Consider the following 23,359-nt stretch of genomic DNA (forward strand, 5'->3'; position numbering starts at 1 on the left):
TCTCATGTTGTGTTCATGAACATTATGTTCAGTGAAGTATTCACTGGCATGAAATACTTTGAATAAAGTGTTAAAAGTTAAAGAAAACAAAGGAAACACAAACATGAAGCACATTTTGAGAGCAGGGAAACTATATTAATATTAGTAATATTAGTATTATCAAGCAACATTTGTATTCATAGAAGGTTCTAAGTGCTTTACAGGAAGAAGACAAATAAAATAAATAAAGTATATATTATAGGATAGACTTTATTTAAACAAGCAGGAGAATAAAAGTGAGCAAACCACAAAATAAAAAGTTAATTTATACTTTAAACTGAAGGAAAAGGACAGCTCTGTTTTCCAAGTGAATCTATAATTTCATAAAGTTTATATCAAATGTAATCCCAAGTTTCTATTTTTATCAATCAGATTCAATTTAACAAACAGTATTTGTACCAATTAAGGGGAGACTTTAACAGATGTCATAATGAAACTTCACCAGTTCATTACTGACATTAAGACAATTATTTTAAGTTTTAAGTTTTCTGTAATGTTATGTTTAAATATGCAAATTAGGCATTATCTAATGGTGACTCATAGTAAAATAAACACCTGAATGATGTTTTTTTTCCTCTAGTCTGAAAGAAGACGCGTGTTTTATGAGACTTTTATTTTAAATTCTAACTCTATAGAAGCAGTTTCAAATCGCTGCAGAGAGAGAGAGAGAGAGAGAGAGAGAGAGAGAGAGATTAGCATCACAATAATAAGACATATTAAAGGGACGTCTTACAGCATTTGACCGTGAACGCTGGCTGCTCATTGGTCCACGTCTCTGACGCTGCTTCTTGTTTCAGATCGACAGAGGAATGGTGATTTATATCTGCTTCTTTAAAGGAGCCACGGACGACATCCTGCAAAAGATGGGTCAGTGACACTATTTAACCTTTGACCTGCATATTATAATAACATAAAGCCGGGGGGGCTCTGACTGTGTGTTGTTTTGCACCTTGACACCGAGGTTGTGCATCGCTCATCCTGAGGTGTGAATATCTCGTCCTCTCCTCCAGTGTCCACGCTGCTGAACGTCCGGCTGTGTGAGTCCGACTCGGGGAAGACGGTCTCGGTGTCGGAGCTCCCCGGCAGCCTGCTGATCGTCCCTCAGGCCACGCTGGGCGGGAAGGTCAAAGGTCGAGCCATGCAGTACCACGACAACATCGGCAAAGAGGACGGCCGGCGGCTCTACGGCGCCTTCGTCTCGCTGTGCGAGGAGGAGCTGGCGGCCGCTTCGGCCGAGGTGACGGTGAAACACGGGACATACGGAAACAGACAAGTGCTGAAGCTCGACACCAACGGACCGTACACACATCTGATGGACTTCTGAGGAGGCGAGCTCTTAATTCATGTCTAAATATCCACCAACAAGGCCACAAACAGACTTTATGTGTTGGTATTTGATTCATGCATTTGTGATTAAAAGAATAACTAGATTACATTGGAATATGTCACATTGTTTTGTGTAACAACAACAGACGACAGTAAGTAGAATATGAAAGTCTCAAATGTGCATAATGACGTTAAAACTCGATGATTTGGAGTTTTCATAAGCCCACAAAATGTTTTTAAACTCCACAGAAGAAGAACTCCAGCTTAGAAAAACACCACCAATTATATATTAAAACAGAAATATAAGCTTCAACTATCTCAGTAAATAATAACAGTGGTGGAATGTAGTTTAGTGGATTTACTCAAACACTTCGGGAGACATTTGACGTTCATTTCATGCTACGTTCTTCTTCTACTTCACTTGATCTCAGTACGTTTTACTGCATTTCAACTACATTTCAACTACAACAGAAAAAATGCTTCGTACACATTAATGCATCAGCATTAACGGTAAAATATAGTAAAAACCTTGCGGGGGTCAATTTTTTTGGATTATGAGTACTTTTACTTTTGATTTTTTATGTACATTTAGCTGATAATACTGAAATAATTGTAATATTTCTACTTTTCTACTAATATTTCTACTTGTAATGGAGTATTTTTACAGTTTTAGTAGTTTCATTTGTCCTCTATGAGCCACAGTGATGCAGGATGTGAAGTTTCCTCCGGACCAGCAGGGGGCGCTAAACTGCATTTCAGGGACCGGAAACAAACAGCACTCAGTAAACTTGGGTTACAGCAGCTTTTACAACCTGCGTCAAACCTGTTTCTCTGTCAAGTCAGCGGCAAGTGGGAGCAATGCTACTTCCGGTTAATCGTTTCTGCTGCCAACATAGAATGACGGAAATAAGGGCATATCTTGTAACGGTGGTTTTTCTTTTTAAAGACCTAAACATTTTTTGGCAATCGTTCTGAGCGGTCTATGTGTCTCATGAGTAGAACCATGTTGTTCCATAAAGCCCTGTTTGTACAGGAAAAAAATAATCATTGTGAACATGAACATTGAATAGAAAAGTCATGATTTCTGTGATTAATTTATCTTTATAGAACCAATAACTTTAACTTACTGTTATTAGAAAAAAATGTCACAGGATTACAAATGTTCTTACACAATGAACAACAAACATGTTCTGTACAGTAGTTCAAAATCTTGTATCAATTAATGTATATATTTGAACATAGCTTAAGATATTTTCCCTCAAAAGTTTCCGGCTAAACGTAAACTTTTATTTTGAAATGTTCCATACCGGAAAGAACACGGTTGCTCCCGCTAGCTTAAATATGCGAACCACCAAACGCAACATTTAGCTTCTAGTTTGACCTGAAATGTAACACTTTGCGGAATGTATTTCTACATTTAGACGAAGTAAGAACTATGTAGCTCGTTTATGTGAACGATTGAGTGGAAAAGAAGCGCGTTAAAAGTTGAGTTTTGGCTGAAAGTTGATGACGGTGTAACGAGGATTTGTGTTTACCGGACGTAAGATGTTCTGAGGTGGGACACTGTTTTTCAAAAACTTACATTTAAATGATAGATTTGTTAAATGAAAACGAGATTAATCGTTATGTGTTGTGGGATCAGAGTCGTGGTGATAGTCTGTGTGTGTCTGTTCGGGTTTTATTTCACTTAGATCGATTAATTGCTTATAAATTGTCAACAATAATCAGAATAACGTCCATCACGTGACAAACAAAGTGATAACAAGACTAATAAATGTCTTACAACAGCTTATTTTTTACTAAATTAATGTTCAAAATTCAGTTTATTAACAGCAAGAAATGCATTCTAATTTAATAATTAAAAAACCACCAACTGGTCATTTAGTCTGTGCTGTGATCAATAACATGCTGATCACGTGACAGGAACGAAAAGGGATTAAAACTAATTATAGAAATATCTCAGAGTTTTCAATATTAAATGTATACAACTAAAAAAAGAAAAGTTGTATTTTGCTTATTAATTCTACTTAGACAAGTTTAGCATTTAAAAAAAAAATCAAACAATAACAAAACTGTTCAGTTATTTTCCTAAACTGTTAATCAATACAAAGACTTTGAAGCTTCAGATCAGATTGTTTTGTGATGATTTGAGTCACAGAGTTCTCTCTTTCTGTCTCTGTCTCTGTCTCTCTCTCTCTCTCTCTCTCTCTCTCTCTCTCTCTCTCTCTCTCTCTGTGTCTCTCTCTCTCTCCCCCTCCTCTCTCTCCTCACAGATGCCGTCCTTTGACTTATTGAATCGTGTGGAGTTGTTCATGCGAGCGGGAACGTTTCCCATCGAAGCATCAAAGAGCTCAAAGAAAGTGACCAGAGCTGCCAGCAAGCACTTCATCTATAAAGGTATTTAAATATCTGAACATTTTAGAGACGGAGATCAGAAAAACTGGACGAGTAACAAACTGTTTAAACTGACCTTCTAAATATAACGTAATATATTGAAAGCAGTGCATTGTGGGACCATGTAGCTCAGGGTCAGTTGCTCAAATAAAAGTAATTTACAAAAAAACTCTGTTACAAGTAAAAGTCCTTCATTTAACATCTTTAAGAACAAAAGTATTCGCATCAAAATGTACTTAAAGTACCAAAAATAAAAGCTCTTATTCTGATTATGGATCATTTTTGAAAGAATAATAGATGATATTACCGGATTATTATAGTTATGAATGCATTAATGAGCTGATTTCATCTACTTCATAATCTGATGTGAAACAAAACGTCATCATTTATTAGTTCATTTATATTTTGTATTAATAATACGAATATGTAAAGTAGTTAAAGCTACTGAATACATGTAATGGAGTAGAAGTATCTGATAAGGTACCAAATCAAAGTAAAACTATCTAAATATTTCTCCCGTCCTGCAGATGGATGTCTGTTGCGCTTCTACCGAGGTCGCCTCCTCCGCGTGGTGAGGAGCGACGAGGAGGTGAGGGAGATCCTGGTCCGGTACCACGACCACAACAAGCACGCCGGCCGGGTCCGGGTGATAAAGGAGATAATGGTGAGTTCAGATGAGATGGTGTTGATCCAAAGAGAAACGATTTAAAGGGATTCACACACACGTACGTTCCTCTGTCCCGTCCAGCTGATGTACTACTGGGTCGGAGTGACGGAGGCGGTGAAGACCTGGATCCAAGCTTGTGCCGTCTGTCAGAGCCGAACTCCCCCCGAGCCGCCGGCACCGCGCGTCCAGTTCTGCCTGGCCTACGGCTGCGACGCCTCCAGCTACGTTTACCCTCAGCTCAGCTTCCACAGGTCGGACGCCGCGCAGCTACAAAAGCTGTTCAAAACTAAAAATGATTCTCTTATTGTGAAGTTTTGTGTGATCTATTACCTGGGTGCAACTTCCGTTTATTAGCTCTAATTAGGCTCAGTTGCAAAGTTAGCCCTCAGTTAGGAAGCGTAGGAAGAGTATTTAATGAGAAGACAATAGGACCTAAGATGGAGCCTTGTGGTGCTCCACAGGCAGACTCTCTTCTTGTTCAGCTTTGTCTCGGCTTTAAAACAGCAGAACTCTGTCCTGCAGGTTTCCGAAGGACAAAGAGCGAAGGAGAAGGTGGCTGGCGGTGTCTCAGAGGGACGAGGGCTCGCTCCGCACCAACTCCTGCCTCTGCTCCAGACACTTTGAGCCGCCCTGCTTCTCGCTGAGCGAGGAGGGTCGGCCGACTCTGTCGCCGGACGCCGTACCGACCGTCATGCCGGTGACGGTGCAGGAGGACGAGGTGACGCAATGCAGGACCACACACACACACACACACACACACACACACACACAATAAGTAGGCAGTAAAAAGATGGCGTCTGCACAGCTGCACAGATGAATACATGTGTGACTGTGCAGCATGCTGAAGACGAAAGGCCAACCACACAGGAACTCACATTAATAAACAAAATGCAGACAATAGGACACAAAGGTTTAAATCCATGCCTCCCAACCTTTAGATCTAAAACCTCCACAAGTGACAATGAAACAAACTAAATATAAACGGCAAAATTCATGTTCATATTTGTCTTTTATTTGATCTTTACTGTAACTTTGAACTCTTCAGGCCTCTAAAAAATGAGGTCATTAGCAAGAAAGAGGTTGAGTTGACTCCTTCATCCTTCTTGGCTCTTCAGGTTCCGGTCCCTTCAGACGAGGACTTCCTCCAGTCCGGTGCCCTGGAGGACCTCCTCTCCACAGCTGCTGCAGAGACCACGGACCCCTCTGAGCCGCCGGCCTTCGATCCCTCCGAAGCCCCCGTGGAGCTGCAGGAGCACCGGTACTGCCTCCCGGGTCCCGATCCGGACTCCGGGGAGGTCCCGACCGTGGTGATGGAGCTCAAGAGGAGGAAGACCGTCATCGAGCCCAGCTTCAAGGCTTACAACCAGATCGCCAGGTAGATCCCCCAGACCACCACGTGTTTGAGTTAGCTGATCGTGTGTTGAAATGTTTTTCTGTTGCAGTTATCTGAGCCACAGAGTCTTACCGATGCAGAGCAAGACCGCCAGAGGCGGTTTGAAAAGGATGGCCAAGCGCTTCGGCCTAAAGGGTGAGAGGAGAGACTGATGAAACACACAATCGCTGGTTTCATCCTTTATTGCAGCACCTTCAGGAACCGTTCTCTGCTGTTTCAGATGGAGTGCTGATGTACACGCGAGTCTCTCCTCCTCTCAGAGTGCCGCGCAGCAGAGAGGAGGTCTGCATCCTGAATTCATTCTGTACAAGCATCTTAAAGTGAAAGAAATCTGGAGCGTAACACCAGGAACTAATGACCCTCTTTCCTGTTTGAATCTCCAAAAATCAACACCTAACCGCGCTGCCCCCTTTTTTCCCGGTTCTCAGGTGACCTCGATCCTGCAGCAGGTCCACGACAACCAGGGTCACTACGGCCAGGGCATCTGCCAGCGGATGATCACCAAGCACTTCTACTGGGCCAGCATGACCCGCGACCTGGCCCGCTGGATCTCCAGCTGCCACACCTGCCTCAACAGAACCAAGAGGAAGTGGCTCCGCTGCAGCGTCTCCACCTGCACCAACTGCTGCGGGCCGGTGGAGCGAGGCCTGGGCCTCACCTTCCACAAGTAGGAGCACGTTTCTACACTCTAAAAGGATGCTTGATGTCGTACTTCTACATGTGTATGTTGTGTCAAAAACAAACCATGACTACAACTACCAGACGCCTCAAAGAGACAGAAGAAGGACATTTTGTGGATTTGTTTTAATATTTTTGTGGTGAATCATGTCGCTGTATTACTTCATCTGTGTTCTTCTATCCGTCCGTCTTTACCTCCAGGTTTCCTCTCGACAACCTCGCCCTGCTGGCTCAGTGGCTGAAGGCCGTCGGCCGTCCCAACTGGCACCCTCGCCTCGGCTCGTCCGTGTGTTCGACCCACTTCGCCGAGGACTGCTTCGACCGCAGCGGGGAGAAGGTCACCGTGCGCCCGGACGCCGTGCCCACGCTCCTGGTCCACGGCGACTCAGCGGTGAGGCTTCGAAGTTGTACTTTCTGTACAATCGGGATCAGTGAGATGACAGAAGAGCGGTAGATGTGCAAGTCTGCAGTCGAACAAACTCCTCCGCTGTCTGTTTTTAAAAGCTTGGGTTGTGTCTTTCCTCCACAGACGTCGTCCAGAGGAACGACTCAGCCTGCAGGGGAGGAGGTATGTTCTAGCTGGGGTGATTATTGAGGGTTTAACTAAATATTATGTGTATCTGAACCAAAAAAAAAGGTGTACATTTTTTTGCATTGCATGCATTTTAAGCACCTCTTTCTGTGTGATCAGGCCTATTTTGCCAAGTACGATGCCGTGGAGCTCTACCTGAGCAAACGCACGTATCCTCCCGGACTGAGCTACGTGGAGAAGAACACCTTCAGGAGGTTCTGCAAGCAGTTTGCCATTAAAGGTTTGTAAGAATTTAAACACATTAGGAATAAATTACAGGTCAATAAGTTTCTCTATGAAATCTTTTGTACCACAGTAAGGCTGAACTGAACTGTACGGTGTCTATAGAGTTCGTTGTGGAACTTAAACTCTGACAGAAGGAATAAACACGAGTCACACAGGTTTGCTTGATAACAAAGTCATTTATTTACAGCTAAACAATCAAAGCAAATGAGTTGAAGGTATCTTTGCCTTAAAGCTGCATTCTCTCTAGTGTCCACCAGGGGGCGACTCCTCTGGTTGTATAGAAGTCTATGAGAAAATGACTCTACTTCTCTCTTGATTTATTACCTCAGTAAACATTGTAAACATGAGTTTATGGTCTCAATCTCTAGTTTCAAGTCTTCTTCAACACAGCATGATGTTCATTTAGTACATGAACATCTATTTTAAATGTTAACCAAAGAAGCAGAAATGCAAAGGAAAGCTTCTCTTTTATAACTTGTTCTCTGGTCTCATAGACGACGAGCTGCACATCGTGCGGGGCGACCGGGTGCGTTTGGTTCTGAGGAGCAGGCAGCGAGTGGAAGCCGCCATGACGGATTACCACAACGAGCTGAACCACCTCGACGTCAACAAGTGTCTCAGACTGCTCAACGAAAGGTGAGCGGGACGTTTGTGTATGTTTAGCCTCACTGGTTGTTATTTTTCAATAGATTGAGTGGAAATTTGTCCTGAACATCCTAGAAACCTTACATTAAATATGCAACATTTATTAATAATAACAGTTGCTGAATGTTGTACAGTAATCAAATGAATACAAATATATATATTTACCCAAACGAAGAATCTTTAATATTCAAAAAATACTAACTCCACCAGTTTGGACTTTCTTGCAGCCAAATTTAGATTCTGTGGAGTATTGATAAAGTTTGATCACATCTGGAAGTTATTTGTTTTTGCATAAACAACTGAGTGCCACAGATCTTATACAAAGGAAGCTTCGGAGCCTTTTTAAGATATTTTGAAAACAAAACAAAATGTCAAAGTTTGACTGGAGGTGCAAAATGTTGAATATTCTGCTGTTGTTTTAATTTCTACAACATGACATCATGATATCAGGTACTTCTGGAAAACCATGAGGACAGATGTGCTGCAGTGGATCAACAGCTGCTCACAGTGCAGCAGGAGGAAGAAGCCAATCAACCAATCAGAGCCCAGAGAGTCTCCTCTGGAGGCGCTGACATCACCACAGATACCCGATGACGTAGACAGGTGAGTGGCTTCCTGTTCCTGCAGAAACACTTCAGCTTCAGTCCTCGAGCGGGAACAAGTAGCAGTAGTAGAAGTAGTAGTAGTAGTTGAAGTACTTAGGAGTATTAATGCCTGCAACGACTTCAGTATAACAGTGTCAGCGGCAGCTTTAGAGAACAGTTCATACAGTTTGAATATCGTTGTGTTCTTCCTGTCCCTGTTTCTCTGTGTGCGTCCTGACAGCGGCAAGGACGCCGACGATTACAGCGAGGATGACGAGGAGGATGATGATGATGGTGGTGGTGGTGAAGTTGATGATGAAGAGCGGCAGCCAGAGACGACTTCAGGGGACAGAGTGGTAGGTCGAGCAGGACGACACGGTTCACACTAACTGTAAACGATCGCAGTCGATGTGTCGCGTTTCCTGTTGCTTTTTCACAATTAAAGCCGCCGCGTGTTTCACCAGTCGTGTGTTTTGAATGTGAAGCAGCAGCGACAGGTAATAATGTCGGGGGTTGTGCGTGTTCGTCCCCATTTCCTTATTCCGCACAGTAACTTTAAATAATGAGTATATACTGTATATAGGATGGATATTGGGATGAACCCAGTGAGACACTAGATCACATGCTGCATGTGTAGTTTGGTCACGAACAATAAAAAACTACAATACAGAGAGATAATTACTGAATTTAAATACATTGATTGACTATTTCTCTGTTGAAATTCATGATAAAACGTTGCTGAAATGCTACATCTCAGATCCTGTTCCCTTCACACACTGTTTTGAAAAAGACAAACACTCTAAACAAACTTTCTGATTCCCAGGAGAACCCTTTGCCCCCCCAGCCTGTGACTCCCATCAGTCCACAGGCCAGGATCCCCATCCTCCTCCATCTAAGAACTCCCATCAACTTCCAGCCCAGAACTCCCATAATCCTCCAGCGAGGGACTTCTAACTCCTCCTTTGTGGCCAGACTCTTGTCCATCAAGGGTGGGATGCCTCCACAGTGTGAAGTCACCGAGAGCCAAAGCAGCGTCCGGGTTCAGGAGGTCCAGACACGGCTTCAGGACCAGAGGGCGACGAGTGGCCCTCGGGGCAGCGCCAGAACTCATCACTTTGTCAAAGTCCAGGACAAAACCAAACCTCTCTCCGAGTCGTCACATCCTCCACCTGAGCTCCCGGCACAAGCCCCGAGCGAGCAAAGTCAGCCGGCAAGTCAAAGCAGAGGGCCGACGACCCAGAACCGAACACGGGGCCGCGGCGGCGTCCAGCGCCCGGTGAAGAGAATCAGAGACCCGGAGGCAGCGTCTTCGGCTAAGAGGAGCTCCGGCGGAGGCCTGGAGCCTGTGGTGGCCCCGAGCACCAAACCCTGGCCCGTCTTCACCATCGCTGGCTCTGCCCCGGTACAGCCAGCTGATCCTCTTCCTGAGGTAGACGGGTACGTACAAATACCAGGCGGCAACCTCCTGTGTTAAAGCTGCATTCTCTCTAATGTCCACCAGGGGGCGACTCCTCTGGTTGTATAGAAGTCTATGAGAAAATGACTCTACTTCTCTCTTGATTTATTACCTCAGTAAACATTGTAAACATGAGTTTATGGTCTCAATCTCTAGTTTCAAGTCTTCTTCAATACAGCATGATGTTCATTTAGTGAATGATGGTCCATTTAGAGTCAAACAGACCATAAAGCAGGGGATGCTTTAGGGGCGGGGCTACACAGTGATTGACAGGTCTCTACCAGAGACGTATACGACGTCTCTACGTCACTCCTCCTCAGTCCAGATATGGTCACTTCCTGTTCACTGGATGCAATAAAAACAAGATGGCGACGGCTAAAATGCTTCAAAACATCCACTTTTTATACAGTTTATGACAAATACTGAACTATTTAGTGAATTGATGTGTCTTCATGGTATTAGTAGTAGTAGTTGTAGTATTCCTGTGTATGTATTGACGGCTGAATACTTGTGTATGAGCAGCTCTGCTCTGTTTTTGAGGCCCAGGAGGCTTCAGGCCCGGACCGTCATCCAGCAGTGCAGTCAGGCGAAGGTGAAGATTAGACCGGCGCTGGACGGGGCCGACGCTCAGTGGGCCGAGGTGGGTCTGAAGGTTCCTTCTGTTTGTTTTGTCCTGATGGACTTCCATGGAATGTGCTTCACACATTCATGATCCTCAGAGGATGAATCTCGGTGATCCTCTTAAAGATGAGGATCACATTCCAGACGACCTCAACTGTCCTTTTGGTAAATGTCACAGAACATGCTAATATGTGAATAATAGTTTGTTTTAAAAGATCGTCTGTGATTCAGACATAAAACAAAACATGATGTTTAGTTAAACATGAACAGAGATCGTGTCGGTTTTCACACAAAAACAACGTCACATAAAGAAGCCAGTAATACATGTTGTCTCTCGTGAATGATGACATCACTGGCCTTGATGCCTTTTGTTGTATTGTTAACGTCTAAACTTTAAGATGTTTGGAGTAGAAAACACTTGTAGCTCCGATGTCTCTCCAGTAAACGTTGTGTGTCCTTCAGATCCAGGAGGGGATGGTTGTGTACGTGTGTTTCCTCCACGGAGCCACCGAGGACGTCGCTTACGAGATGGGTGAGATGTGTTTTATTAATAATAATAATAATCTGGTTAATGCTCCTCCTCACTCAGGATGTGCAGCGTTTATTTCATCTGGTAAAGATGTTTTTATCTCTGTGTATTTGATTCTACATCTGCTACATTTCAAGGGGCTATCATCCAATAAATTCAAATGATAAACATCTTTGCAGTCTAAACATGGACTAGACTTTAAATATACACTGTGTGTGTATATATGTATATATATATATATATATATATAACTTCCTGTGATCTCCACAACAGCCAACAGTCTGATGACCACCAAACTTTTCCGAAAGGACTCGGGCCACTCGGTGTGCGTCCTCGACCTCCCGGGGAGCGTTTTATTTATCCCCCAGGACTCCCTGCTCGGCGAGCCGGTGCCCAGGAGGAGGAGGGTGCAGCACAGGGGAGGCTGTGAGCTGTGGCGGGGCGCCCAGCTCTTCTCCAGCCTGGTGGCCGCCTGCAGGGAGTTCATGTCCGGCTCGGCGAAGTGCACGAAGGCGGGCGCGGTGGTGGAGCAGGGCGTCTACGGACAGAGGCAGGAGATGGCGCTGAGCTGTGAAGAGCCGCTGACGCTCCTGCTGGAGTTCTGAGGAACGACCTGCTGGATTATTCCACTTCTACGAGTCCTTGTCGAGTCCTTTTGTCGCTGTGTTCTCTCTGCAGAGACGTCTACATTTCAGTTAATAAACGGGAAGCTTTTTGGACAAAAAAAAGTTCCAGCAACTAAACTCAGTCCTCTTTGGTGCGTTCGTGTTGAAGCACATTAGAGCTGAATGTTGTTCTTTGTATTTACTTTTGTGTGATTGTTGATGTTTGAGTTTAATGGAATGAATGAATGAAAGTGAGACGTGCAGGTGGAGAAAAGAAACGGCTGAAAACTCTAGAAGATCTGTCAACAATCTGCTGAAACTTGTTTTTTACTATAAATAAAGAAGACACTTCGGTACTTCTTGTTTTCTGAGTGAAGCGGTGCTTTTGATCCTGCTGCCTTTTCTGTTTTTTACACCTTTAGTAACTTTATTTATTCCCTGGTTCCTTTGAACCAAACGCAGGTTCAGAGTTCTTCAACACACGTCCTGTCGCCCGTAGTACTTCTGCTGGTTTCTTTGTCTCATCTTCATCATCACATACGATATTATTCTTTCTAAAGAAGCTCAAAGCCTTTATTGAGAAGTCTGTAAAACTGCAGCTGAAAACCCAGAAACAGATTTTGTTTCTCAGTCTGATGAGGTGACAGCGTGCACGTTATCATCAACGTCTCTAAAGATACGGACAGAAACGCTCCGAGGCTGAACTCAAGTCTGTGTTAAAGGAACGGTAACTCTGGTGTGTTAGTGTCCTCATACTGTCAGTTTATTCTGTATAGATGAGAGAATATTAAATACATATTTCTTGTAAAAACAATGTGTGTTTCATTCTTTGAGTTATTGAAAACATTAGTTTTATTAACTCATGTTAAAGAATACTGGATTCACGTTTTCCAAACCTAATCTCTGACAATTTAATTATAAAACTATTTAAATAATAATGAGCTAGTATCTCAACGTAAAGAGAAACCTCCTCAAGATAATAAAGACTTAAAAACATCTGAATGTTTCAGACTCAAAATCTCACTTCAAACGTACTTCAGTTTGTATTTCAGTGTAGAATTTAGAACGTTCCAGATTTTACACACTTGATAATTTGGGAGAAAGTTCATGTTTACTCATATTTCAGGGCCGTTAGACCTTTAACTTATCTCTTTCATGAAATAATGTTGCATTTAACTTTTTAATAAAAAGATATTTGTGCTTTCATGTGAACCTCAGGAAAGATGTTTTTAAATCTCAGCGGGACTAAATGAAGGTTAAATAAAATAAATAAGTACTTTATACTGCTGCCCTGGTAGCATCTCACTACTTTTGTTTTAGTTCATTGTTCAAATTTCTGAAAAGGTCTGATCAGCTTTTATGTTTAACTTCATCAAAGCCTTCGTGAAGCTTTGATGCACGTTCTGTAAATAGTTAATGAAACCTCTTCATGAAGAGAATCATCTTTTATAAGCAGATTATTTGATCTAATTTACCAAAACACAGACATGGAAATAAACTCGGTGGACAAAAATATTTAAACGCAACAAGGAGTCAAGAAGAAAAAGAAAAACCAAATGAAATGATAAAATGTTCTCTTTTAATTGAAAATCATCGTGTTTGTAAACAAATGTTTTTACACGTTTTCATTTTCTTTACTTCAGCGTCACCGTCTCACCTTCAGGCCTTTAACTAAATAATAACTGAATCATAAAAAGAATCAACTGAACCTCTGGAGCTGCTGCTGATGTCTGCTGTGTTTGGAACTACAGTCAGACCGTAACCGACGTCACATTCATGAACAAGAGATTAAAAAAAACAAAGCAAAAAGAACAAAACGCTCCATTTATTCAGAAACTAACTGTGTGACAAAAAGTCTCTCTCAGCTACTCATGTTATAAAATAAACTCAGACAACCAAAATGCTGTTTTCATCCATTAACTATAAATGTGTGGGCTGTTAATTTAAAGGATCTGTAAGCGTGAATATGATCCATGACCTTCAGTACGCCTCACTAATGTTTCTCTTGGTACCTTTTATTTCTACCTCCTTCTTCCGTCTCCCCCCCCCTCGTCAGTCGCCCTCCCACACACAGTCGCACTCTCGCAGCGGGAACCTCTGGCGCATCCTGGTGATGACGGTGATCCGGTTCTCCGACAGCTCTCTGAGCTGGTTGATGAGCTCCTGGACGCAGGGGCTGGGCCAGGGGTGCCCGTTGAGGTAGTCCCTCAGGATGAAGGAGCGCTCCACCAGCAGCTCCAGCTGCACCAGGTGACGGAGCCGGTGGAGGCTCAGCAGGTCCTTCTCCGGCTCTCTGCGGAAAAACCTGAGAAAGAGAGGGGGGGGGGTTCAGACGTCTTATAATAACCTTAATAATAACTTTATTTATATAGCACCTTTGTGACAGAAAAAGCAATAACTAAAGAACAGAAAGCCCAACAGTGAGGTCCAACAAAAAAAAGAACAAACTAAATATTTGAATTAAAACGAAAATTTATAAAAATTTATAAAAATTTATAAAAATATAAATTATAAATTAAATATAAATTAAAATAATTAAAAATATAAATTAAAATAATAAAAAATTTAAATAAAAATACATTTAAAAATAAAAATACATTTAAAAAAAAAAAGCAACGACATCACATAAAAGCCAGTCTTTCAAAATGGGTTTTAAGAAGTGATTTAAAAGCCTCATCTCCTCAGGTCACCTTTAGTTTTGATCCTCCTCCTCAGGATCTGAAGGGTCAACACGTCTTCTTTATATTTGTGCTCTAAACGTGATCAGTAGAATCTTACAATCGATTCTAAAACAAACGGTGGAGAGAAGCCAGGATGTGATGTCGTCTGTGGTGAACTAGCTGGAGGTGAGAGAGTGACTTCAGGTTGATGTGAGGGAGGAGGGAGTTACAGTAGTCCAGTCTAGACAGGATTGGTTTGAAGGAAGCAGCACTGGAAGACTTTGTGCTTTGAAGCTTAAATTTAAAGCGTAAAGTGATTCCAGTTTTGTATTTTGAATTATTCTGACGTGACTGGTTGGAGTGGTTCCGGTCTAAGAACCTGAACGTGGTTCCGGTCTAAGAACCTGAGCTGGTTTCCCGTCTGGCTCACCGTATCCTGAGCGTCCGGAGCTGAGGGAACAGCATGGGGATCCGTCTGCAGAGGCTGCCGCTGGAGCGGTTCTGCTCGATGTCCAGGTGCTCCAGCGCCGGGACCTTCGGTGCGATGGAGTCCATGTCCTTCAGGGTTATGGCCACTCGCAGCGTCAGCCTGGTCACGCTGGACGGGATGGTGGTCGTGTAGACGGCGAGAGAGTTACCGCCTGAGATGACAAAGCACAAATGATATAAATGTTTGAATAAGAAACAAACACAACGTCTGCAGGAGCAAAGGAGGAGCTTTGAGACTCACCGATGATGGTGAGGGTCTCCAGCTGCTGGAGCGGACTCAGCCAGGACGTGAGGCGGCACTCGATGCCCTCTCTGATGTACCTGTAGCGGACCGTCAGCGACCTCAGCGAGGTCAGGCTCCTCAGAGCGTTCTGGGGCAGGATGGTTTCTGGGTAATCAACCAGCTCCAGGCTGGTCAGCGCCGGGCCACCGTACCGGGCCGCTCCTACAGGAGGAAGAGGAAGAAGAGGAGGGTTTGTGTAGTAAATGGACAACATATGCAGCAACAAAGGGGCACCACTGCAGGTATAGAGGCACCAGGTGATCAGGTGATCAGGTTACCGGCTCACCTGGATGCTCCGGGTCCGGTGGACTGAGGTAGTCGTCGGGCAGCGGCTCCGGCGGCTCCCCCCTCATGCCCCAGGACAGGTGCTTGAGCTTCTTCAGGCTCAGCAGCAGCTTGTGGAAGACGCTGCAGGGCACCGGCCTCACGGTGTCCAGCCCGTAGCCCTCCCCCTGCTGGTGGAACAGCAGGTACCGCAGGTTGACCAGCTGCGACACGGCGTCGATGAAGTCCACCGTGCACGGCAGCCGCACGTTGCACGCGCTCAGGTGAGTGAGCCGCTCGTGCAGCTGCGCGGTCAAGCTCCGCCCGAGCATCGGCTCGTCCCAGGTGGCGTTGCGCACACCGAGGTCCTTTAAGTCCGGGAACCGGGACAGGTTGTCCAGGTATTTCTCCTTGTAGATCCGACCTCCGTCCACGAACACCACGGCGGTGAGCGACGGCAGGAACTTGACGAGCCGCCGCCACTCTTTGCGCCGCAGGTGTCGCACCGCCACGCGTGTAAGCCTGCGGTAGTTCAGGGTGTCCCAGAAGCCGTAGGTGTAGCGGCGCAGGTCGGACAGCACCACCGTGTAGTCCCTCCACAGGGCCGGGTGGTCCACCAGCCTCTTCAGGTGCCTGGAGCACGCGCGGACCGTGTGCTTCTCCTCCGTGCACAGGTAGCTGAACACGTAGACCCAAACTTCGGGTGGAAGCTGAGGCAGCCCCTCCATCGCTTCTTACGAGGCCGCTTCAAGTGAGCGGAAAGCGGGTACAATAACAACTCCGCGTTGAGACCATGGATGGATGTTTCTGTGATAAGTCCGAGATTAAGACCGCAAGCTGCTGAAAAACTTCCGTTAAGTGTGATTTAAATGTAAACAACTCGTTTATTTATCGCTAAAACGGATATTAGAGCTGCAATCGCTGGCTGTTTACAATGCGCCCGTTCAGAAGCCGTCGCTATGTGATGACGTCGATTGTTATTCAAAAACGTCAAATGTAAAAAAATAAAAATGTTTCCCTTTATTTAGAAAGTATGAACCATTTGTGATGGATACTGTATCAAGAAAATACATAAAAAGCTCAAGAAAGTATCTATATATTTTAAATATTATATTATATATTATATATATATGTGTATAATATTAAGATCGATTGATTGATATCACTGTAAGTCTTCTAGTCTTCTATAATAAATTATAGAAAATTCAAATATACATTTCGCTTTCATTTAAAAAGTTAGTTTGATAGAAAATGTAATAATTTAATGTAATTAGTTTAGTTGGACATTTCATTTAATAAAAATTGTGAAGATTTTATGCAATAAGTTAATGTAATAATAAATCTAATTTAATGACATGTAATTTAATTTAGTAATACATTAATTCAATGGGAAATAAATACTCCATAGTTGAATGTTGGGTTGATTTAGCATTTTTGATAATATTCAGTCTTTATTGTATTTTATATTTCATATATTTTTACATCTTAAAGGTTTTATTCTACAGAACAATCGAGTGAAGAACCAACGCTTGCATTAACAGAAATGGGATGTTAATAATTGTATTTAATGTTTTTGTGGCCTGAGAACATCAAACGTATGGAAATGATTAAGATGTTAAAACAGACTGATAGTAAAATATGTGCATACAATCACAGCTGATGAAATATATTTAATCTCTCATTTCTTAATACACAATATTTAAAGTAAATCAACAAAGAAAGCCCAGTGATTAGAGAACATAAAGAACAGGTCATGAGGAAAGTAGAAGAATTTACATCACAAACAAAACCATTGTCTCATCGCTCTATAATGAAGTTTTACAATTTTCTTTTTTCTTGAACCTGCTGCTTCCGCTTCCATACAGCTGTTAGTGACTTCCTACATTTCCCAGAATGCCGTTTAACCCTGCAGGAAGCATTAACATCTGCATGAAAGTAGAATTTAACCGCTCAGCTGTGGGTTTAACACGAAGGTAAAGATCATGACGATCGAGTCATCCTCCATCCAAACCAACAAACGTCGTTTTACTTTTTCTTGTTCTTACAGAAATCATTTCTTCCTGTAGGATTCTTTAACCTCGGTGTAAAATCTTGGTTCCGTTGAGAAGCTTTCGCTCTTTAATTCTGAGGGACTAAAACCTGTTGAGACGTTTATCTTCCAGAAAAAGACGCACAAACCATCTAGTGTTATAAAATGCATCTCATAACTCTCTCCTAAATCTTCTCCTCCAACAGGAAAATCTGACTTCTTCAACGCTGGTTTGTTAGTTTTCTGCAGCCAAGAGACTTGAGTTTATTTTCATATCTCCCTCAATGTAATGACACCAGAGGACCAGCACAGACAAGAGGCCGACTGATGAAACGCGTCATAAAATAAACGTAACGCAGCGAGCGGCATGCCTGCGTCAGAGGAAATAACCTGATAATCAGGCTCAGTTACTACCTTTTGTTTTCACCTCTTAAATCCAAATTATTGTCTCTGCATCAAACATTTGACCTTCTGCCCACGTGTGCAAAAGACTTTACCCACCGACAAACATCAAAAACACGTCGGCCTGTGCAGACACACAGTGAAGTTTAACCAGAACTACACACACACACACACACACACACACACACACACACACACACACACACACACACACACAGTGAAAGTGTCAGCTTCAGACTTTATCCAGTCCTTGAAGAAAGAGTTTGTGACATTTTTGGAAGTACATTTATTCCCGTTCTCGCCGAGAGTCTGCTGAGAAGATTGCTCCCATAAAATAGAAAGAAGAAATTCTGTTTCAACACCAGTTTTCAAACAATGTAAGGTGGTCATCATTTAGAGATTCAGAGGTGTTGGTACGTGTGAACAGAGCCAGGCTAGCTGTTTCCCCCTGTTTACAGTCTTTATGCTAAGCTAACTGGCTGGCTGTAGAGAGCTCTGGAGGCCCGAGGGCTTCAAGGAACCGAGCCACGAACCTAAATATTCCCTGCTCGATAACTAAAACGTTGTTGCATGTCAACACCAGTCATCCGTCTACTAAAAAACAAAAGTACGCCCCAAAATACTAAAAGAAAGAATCTGGAACAGGACAAGAAGTAGAACTAGATTCGGCCAGAGATGCTCGCTAACAGCTCGACGGTCGAGATCTGCTAAATGACTAAAAATGAGGAACGTAGTGTGAGAATGAAAGCGGAGGATGTTTTATTAAAGAGTGTCATGAAGACACGACGAGGTTTCCAACATGCCCAGAGAGACCAGGAGGAAAACAATATGTGAAGCCCTGTTAGTTCAAACATTCATAGAGCATTTCTATATACAAGCCTCTGGACTTCAGCTTTACAAAGCTCGTAAATGTGAACATATTCTTCAGCCTCTTAACTCTCCATCTGCAGCACAGCGTCCACCGGACTCCTCTGGATCCGAGTAGGAGCCACTGCTTTGCCCGAAAATAATGATTTTTTTGAGTTCGATGAGTCTAAAAGCTTCATCAGAGGCCCACAAACACTCACAGTCACTTCAGTAGTCATTCGTCTTGGTGTTTGTTTGAGTTCCTTCCCTCATCTTTTGTCCGTTGAACAAACACTTCCTTTTTTCGTTTCACTTCTACTGTGACGGCGAGAACGTCAGGACCATCCAGCCGATCACGAAGTAGAAGAGGAACACCGGGTACACCACCAGCGCCTTGCGGTTGGCCGGCTGGCTGTCGGCGAGGAAGGCCGTGGAGGCGAAGGTGGACCAGCCGAAGGAGGCCGTCACCACCACCAGCCGCACGGCGAAGCTGACCGTCCCCGAGCCGGCGACCAGGACGATCCGGCACACGGCCATGGCCGCCGTCAGAGGCATGATGCAGTAGCCCAACACACACAGGCTCTGGAAGAAGGAGATGGTGCCGCCCAGCAGCTTGGAGTTGAGGGTGATGATGATGGAGCCGAACCAGACGATGACGAAGACCTGCACGAAGAAAAAAATGTATTTCAACATGTAAGTGAGGATTCGGAGGAGAGATTTAGATAATTAATTAATTGTTTGTTATTTAAGAACAAACAGTCTTCAGGTCGTGCTTCTCAACTCTCGAAGGGGTTTCTTCTTTTCTTTATCTTACGCAACAATAAATAGAAAACCTTCGGACTTTGGGCTGTTGGTCGAACAAAAACAACATGAAGATGTTATCTTAGACTTTAGCAACTGTTTTATTTTTCTCTATATTCTGATATTTTAAAGACAGATTCATAATAGTCATGAGCTGTAGCCCTGAGCAGGAAACACCTTAAATTATATAACTGGTGTTACTTCCTGATGAAATATGCAATTAATTAAATCACAAAGACTGACAGAGAATGTGAGGCTTCAGGGACAAATATCTACTTTATTTATTTTACCCAGGAGGTCAACAATATATAAAACATAAAGTAGTTCTAATTAGCTTCTTAGCCTGTCAGCTCCATTATGTGTTGATAAGACTCGTTACTCTGAGATGTAAGTTAGTGGAGTAGAAGTACAATAGTAGCATACAATACTCAAGTAAAGTACTTGAGTAAATACACTTAGTTACTTTCCACCACTGATAAATAATATGTTTTACTCTGTTACTTTGATTGCTTACCTGTATCATAATGCTGCTGTAGCGAACAAATGTCCCCTTACGGGATTAATAAAGTATATATATTTTGACGGTGCTATATAAGTAAAGTTATTATTATTATAATAAATACCTCAGCGAACTGCGGTCCTCCCTGGTAGTCGCTGTCGGCCGCTCCGCCCTGCAGCAGCAGCGCCAGCGTCACGCAGAGCAGCAGCGGGCCCCACAGGTCCCAGTCCCGCAGCAGAGCGGTGCTCCTCTTCGGGTACAGCACGTGGATGAACTTCTTACCCACCGCACGCAGGTCCCGCAGGATGGTCTCCCGCACGGGCTCGTCCAGCGTGGAGAACTCTTCGTCGTTCCGCCGCCTGGTGGAAGGGCCGACGGGCACGGAGATGTCTCCCTCCACCGGGATGTCCTCCGAGATGGAGACGTCCGACAGCCCGGCGAACGGTCTGCTGGCCTCATCCGCTGCAGCCGCCATTTTGCTCTGGAGTTTGTCGGTAGTCTCTCAACGAAGGGAGGTAAAGATTAAAGAAATACAAAAACAATATACAGCGACAAATGTTCCTCTAGAAACTAGTCGACTCAGTTCCAGTTGATCCAGTTTCTCTAGCTGGTAGGTGACAGTCCGCAGCTCCACGTCAGCTGAGGCTTGTTTACTTCCGCCGGACGTGAGTCACGCATATCCGGCTGGTGCGTTCAGGTACATAGTCAGAATCAGCTTTATGGGAATCTGAAAAAGAATTGTTTTATCAGTCGCACCAATAAAAGTAAAATACATTATTACAAACTTGAACAACGTGTGCGTGTATGATAAAAGAATACCGTACTTGTATAAAATAATTTAATTAAATAATTTAAGTTCTGTACTTAAGTACAAGTTAGAGGTATTTGTACCTTACTTAAGTATTTCCATTTTCTGGTACTTTTTACTTCTGCTCCACTGCAACTCAGAGGAAAATCATATTCTAGTTTTTACTTTATGACAGATTCAGGTTGTTAATACAAAAAATAATCAACAAAAATGATGATATCTTGTGAATAAAGATACAACTTTTTTGATCACTTGGTGAAATTCACAAGCTTCCTGGCTATATATACATATATATATATATATATATGTATATGTATAAATATATAAATGTATCGGCTGCACCAGGACCCTTCTAACACCAGAGGCGCTAGAGAGTAAGAATTCCACTCACATTTCCATACTTTGTCAGACTTGTGCTAAAAAAGCAACAGGCCTACAAGGGGAGGCTCCTGAGCTCATTTAAATCAAAATCCGAGTGGGGCCCACGAAGTACACAAACACACACACAGAGAGAGAGAGACAGAGAGCGAGCGAGAGCAGGCTAATTAGTTTTGTATTTTAAAGTATATTTAATGAATAAACAGTCATATCTGGTAGATTTCCTTCATTTCAGTGAAACAGTTTCCCAGTTTAACCTTTGGACAAAGATGTTAATGATCATTAAGTATTGTTAATATTATTATATTTGTATAGTACACTGTATTGAGAAAATGAACATTTAAAGCTGCATTCAGTGGCTCTTTTTTCCACCAGGGTGAACCCTGACCCTACTCTACTTACACAGCATGTTACAACCCGACTCACAGGCTGCAACTTAACGGAGACAAGACAAGTGCAAAAGTAGTAAATACACATATATTTAAAGAACACAAAGTAAACTAAACTAACAAAAGAACAGCTGAGGACACTGAAGAGTGTCCAATGTGACGACTTCAAATATCTTGTTTTAATAGAAAAAATAGATTGGGAAAGTTGGGAAGAATATAAATAAAGAGTACTTATTGGGAAATTCTTCAAATTATGAGACCTATCACAAAATTGTGATTTAATCTCTTATTATTTTGAGTACATATCTAAAGAAAAGTCACATTCATATCTCAGTGTCTCATACTAAACAGGAAATAACATCTCTTTACATTTGCCAGAGAAGAAGACGTCAAGGCTTTGGTTATGACTTAAATCTGTTAGATTCAGCTCATTCACAGAGTTTCAGAGTTTATTAAGTGTTTAGTTTTCTTTGAACATTGATGATGGAGATACATTCATCACAGTGATCTTCATCACTTCATCTCTCTGTGTGTAGGACACATGAAAACGGATTATTTGCACATGTTTGAACACATGTCTGCTCATGTGAGTTTAAAGTCCTTCTAAAGACGCTCAGGTTTGGTTTTGGTTGTTAAAGAGTCACATGTCGTCTGTTCCACGTCCAGAAATGATCCGACTGGACCCAAGTTCAACAGCCCTTAAAGTACTTTGTTAAAGTAGTAATAGTACTACATGTATCTGTGCAGTACAAGTATGTGTGTTTAGTTTTACGTATGTGTTTATATTTTATTCAGATTGTTTGATTAGGAGGATATTTTGTATCAAAATCCCTTTAGCACAAAAGTAATCAAAATACTTATAAAAAATAAGCAAAGTTCTTATGAAAAGAGAAAAATCCTTAGAGACAGAATTTTGCTGACAAAATAAATTAAAAGTCCTCATTTAGAAAATTAAGGACACTTATGAAATAAGCAAAACCCAATTAATAATACGCATAATATTTAGTTGTAAAAATAAGCAAAATCCTTAATTACATAATCTTGTAAATTCATGAAGTACAAAATAAGCAAAATCTTAATTAAAAAGGAAATTTTGTTAATTACAAAATCCAGCGAAAGGCTCAGAATTTAAGCAAAATCCTTTATTAAATTTTTTCAATTCCTTCATTACAAAATTAAGTCAATTTAGGAAGTACAAAAATGTGTTAAATTCTTATGAAATAAGCTAAATCCTGAAATATATACAACATCATAAACTCCTTGATTGTAACATTAATGAAGTACAACAATAAACAACATTCTAATGAAATAAGAAATATCCTGACTTACAAAATGAGGCAAAATTATTATGATTCAAGCAACAATTCTTAATTATAGCATTATTATGAAATTTCCAAAATCCTTCATTATAAAAACAAACAAAATCAATAATTACGATATTCTTATGATGTGAGCAAAATACTTGATTATACAAAATAAGCAAAATCCTGAACTACAAAATTAACTACAATGATTAAGTACAACAATGAGCAAAATAGTAAAAATTTCTGAATCACAAATTGAGGTTTTTAGGGGCTGATCACAGCGGGACGTTGTTCCTCTTTGTATTATTCTGATTATATTTTAGCTAAATGTTGTCCTGCTGCCAAAATCTTGCTCACTACAATAACAGGGTCATGTGAACCACAAGGAGCGCTAAAGTGAAGTCATGAAGCTCATTCTATGTTTTAAAGGACAAACAGCAGATTGTGAACATT

General features: G+C 42.3%; 4 protein-coding genes across 4 annotated transcripts in view; 2 read left to right on the plus strand and 2 right to left on the minus strand.

The window, feature by feature from the left end:
- The window catches only part of dtd2 (D-aminoacyl-tRNA deacylase 2), a 2,034-nt gene extending 212 nt beyond the window's left edge, over positions 1-1,822 (plus strand). The window contains exons 2-3 of the mRNA XM_079175076.1: positions 837-906; positions 1,050-1,822. Coding sequence (XP_079031202.1) covers positions 837-906; positions 1,050-1,363 — 384 coding nt within the window. The 3' untranslated portion in view covers positions 1,364-1,822. The remainder of the gene's footprint in view (positions 1-836; positions 907-1,049) is intronic.
- Positions 1,823-2,721: 899 nt separating this feature from the next.
- On the plus strand, positions 2,722-12,469 carry LOC306707191 (uncharacterized protein). Its single transcript, XM_079174538.1, has 19 exons — positions 2,722-2,920; positions 3,639-3,762; positions 4,287-4,423; positions 4,508-4,677; positions 4,949-5,144; positions 5,542-5,801; positions 5,869-5,954; positions 6,040-6,101; positions 6,248-6,486; positions 6,699-6,888; positions 7,027-7,065; positions 7,189-7,309; positions 7,809-7,950; positions 8,410-8,562; positions 8,785-8,899; positions 9,367-9,980; positions 10,540-10,639; positions 11,083-11,152; positions 11,423-12,469. Exons 2-19 carry the CDS (start codon positions 3,639-3,641, stop codon positions 11,752-11,754), a joined length of 3,150 nt encoding a protein of 1,049 aa, XP_079030664.1. The 5' UTR covers positions 2,722-2,920; the 3' UTR covers positions 11,755-12,469.
- Positions 12,470-13,806: 1,337 nt separating this feature from the next.
- Positions 13,807-16,393, minus strand: LOC306707249 (uncharacterized protein; the record flags this gene model as incomplete). Its single annotated transcript, XM_079174642.1, has 4 exons — positions 15,473-16,393; positions 15,145-15,348; positions 14,845-15,055; positions 13,807-14,059 (listed from the first exon to the last, which is right to left on the minus strand). Exons 1-4 carry the CDS (start codon positions 16,176-16,178, stop codon positions 13,807-13,809), a joined length of 1,374 nt encoding a protein of 457 aa, XP_079030768.1. The 5' UTR covers positions 16,179-16,393.
- Positions 16,394-17,105: 712 nt separating this feature from the next.
- On the minus strand, positions 17,106-20,669 carry yipf6 (Yip1 domain family, member 6). The gene is made up of 2 exons (XM_079175149.1): positions 20,152-20,669; positions 17,106-19,390 (listed from the first exon to the last, which is right to left on the minus strand). Exons 1-2 carry the CDS (start codon positions 20,500-20,502, stop codon positions 19,043-19,045), a joined length of 699 nt encoding a protein of 232 aa, XP_079031275.1. The 5' UTR covers positions 20,503-20,669; the 3' UTR covers positions 17,106-19,042.
- Between the last annotated feature and the right edge of the window lie 2,690 nt (positions 20,670-23,359).

The sequence above is a fragment of the Pholis gunnellus genome (genome assembly GCF_910591455.1).
Source record: "Pholis gunnellus genome assembly, chromosome: 15".
Taxonomy (NCBI): domain Eukaryota; kingdom Metazoa; phylum Chordata; class Actinopteri; order Perciformes; family Pholidae; genus Pholis; species Pholis gunnellus.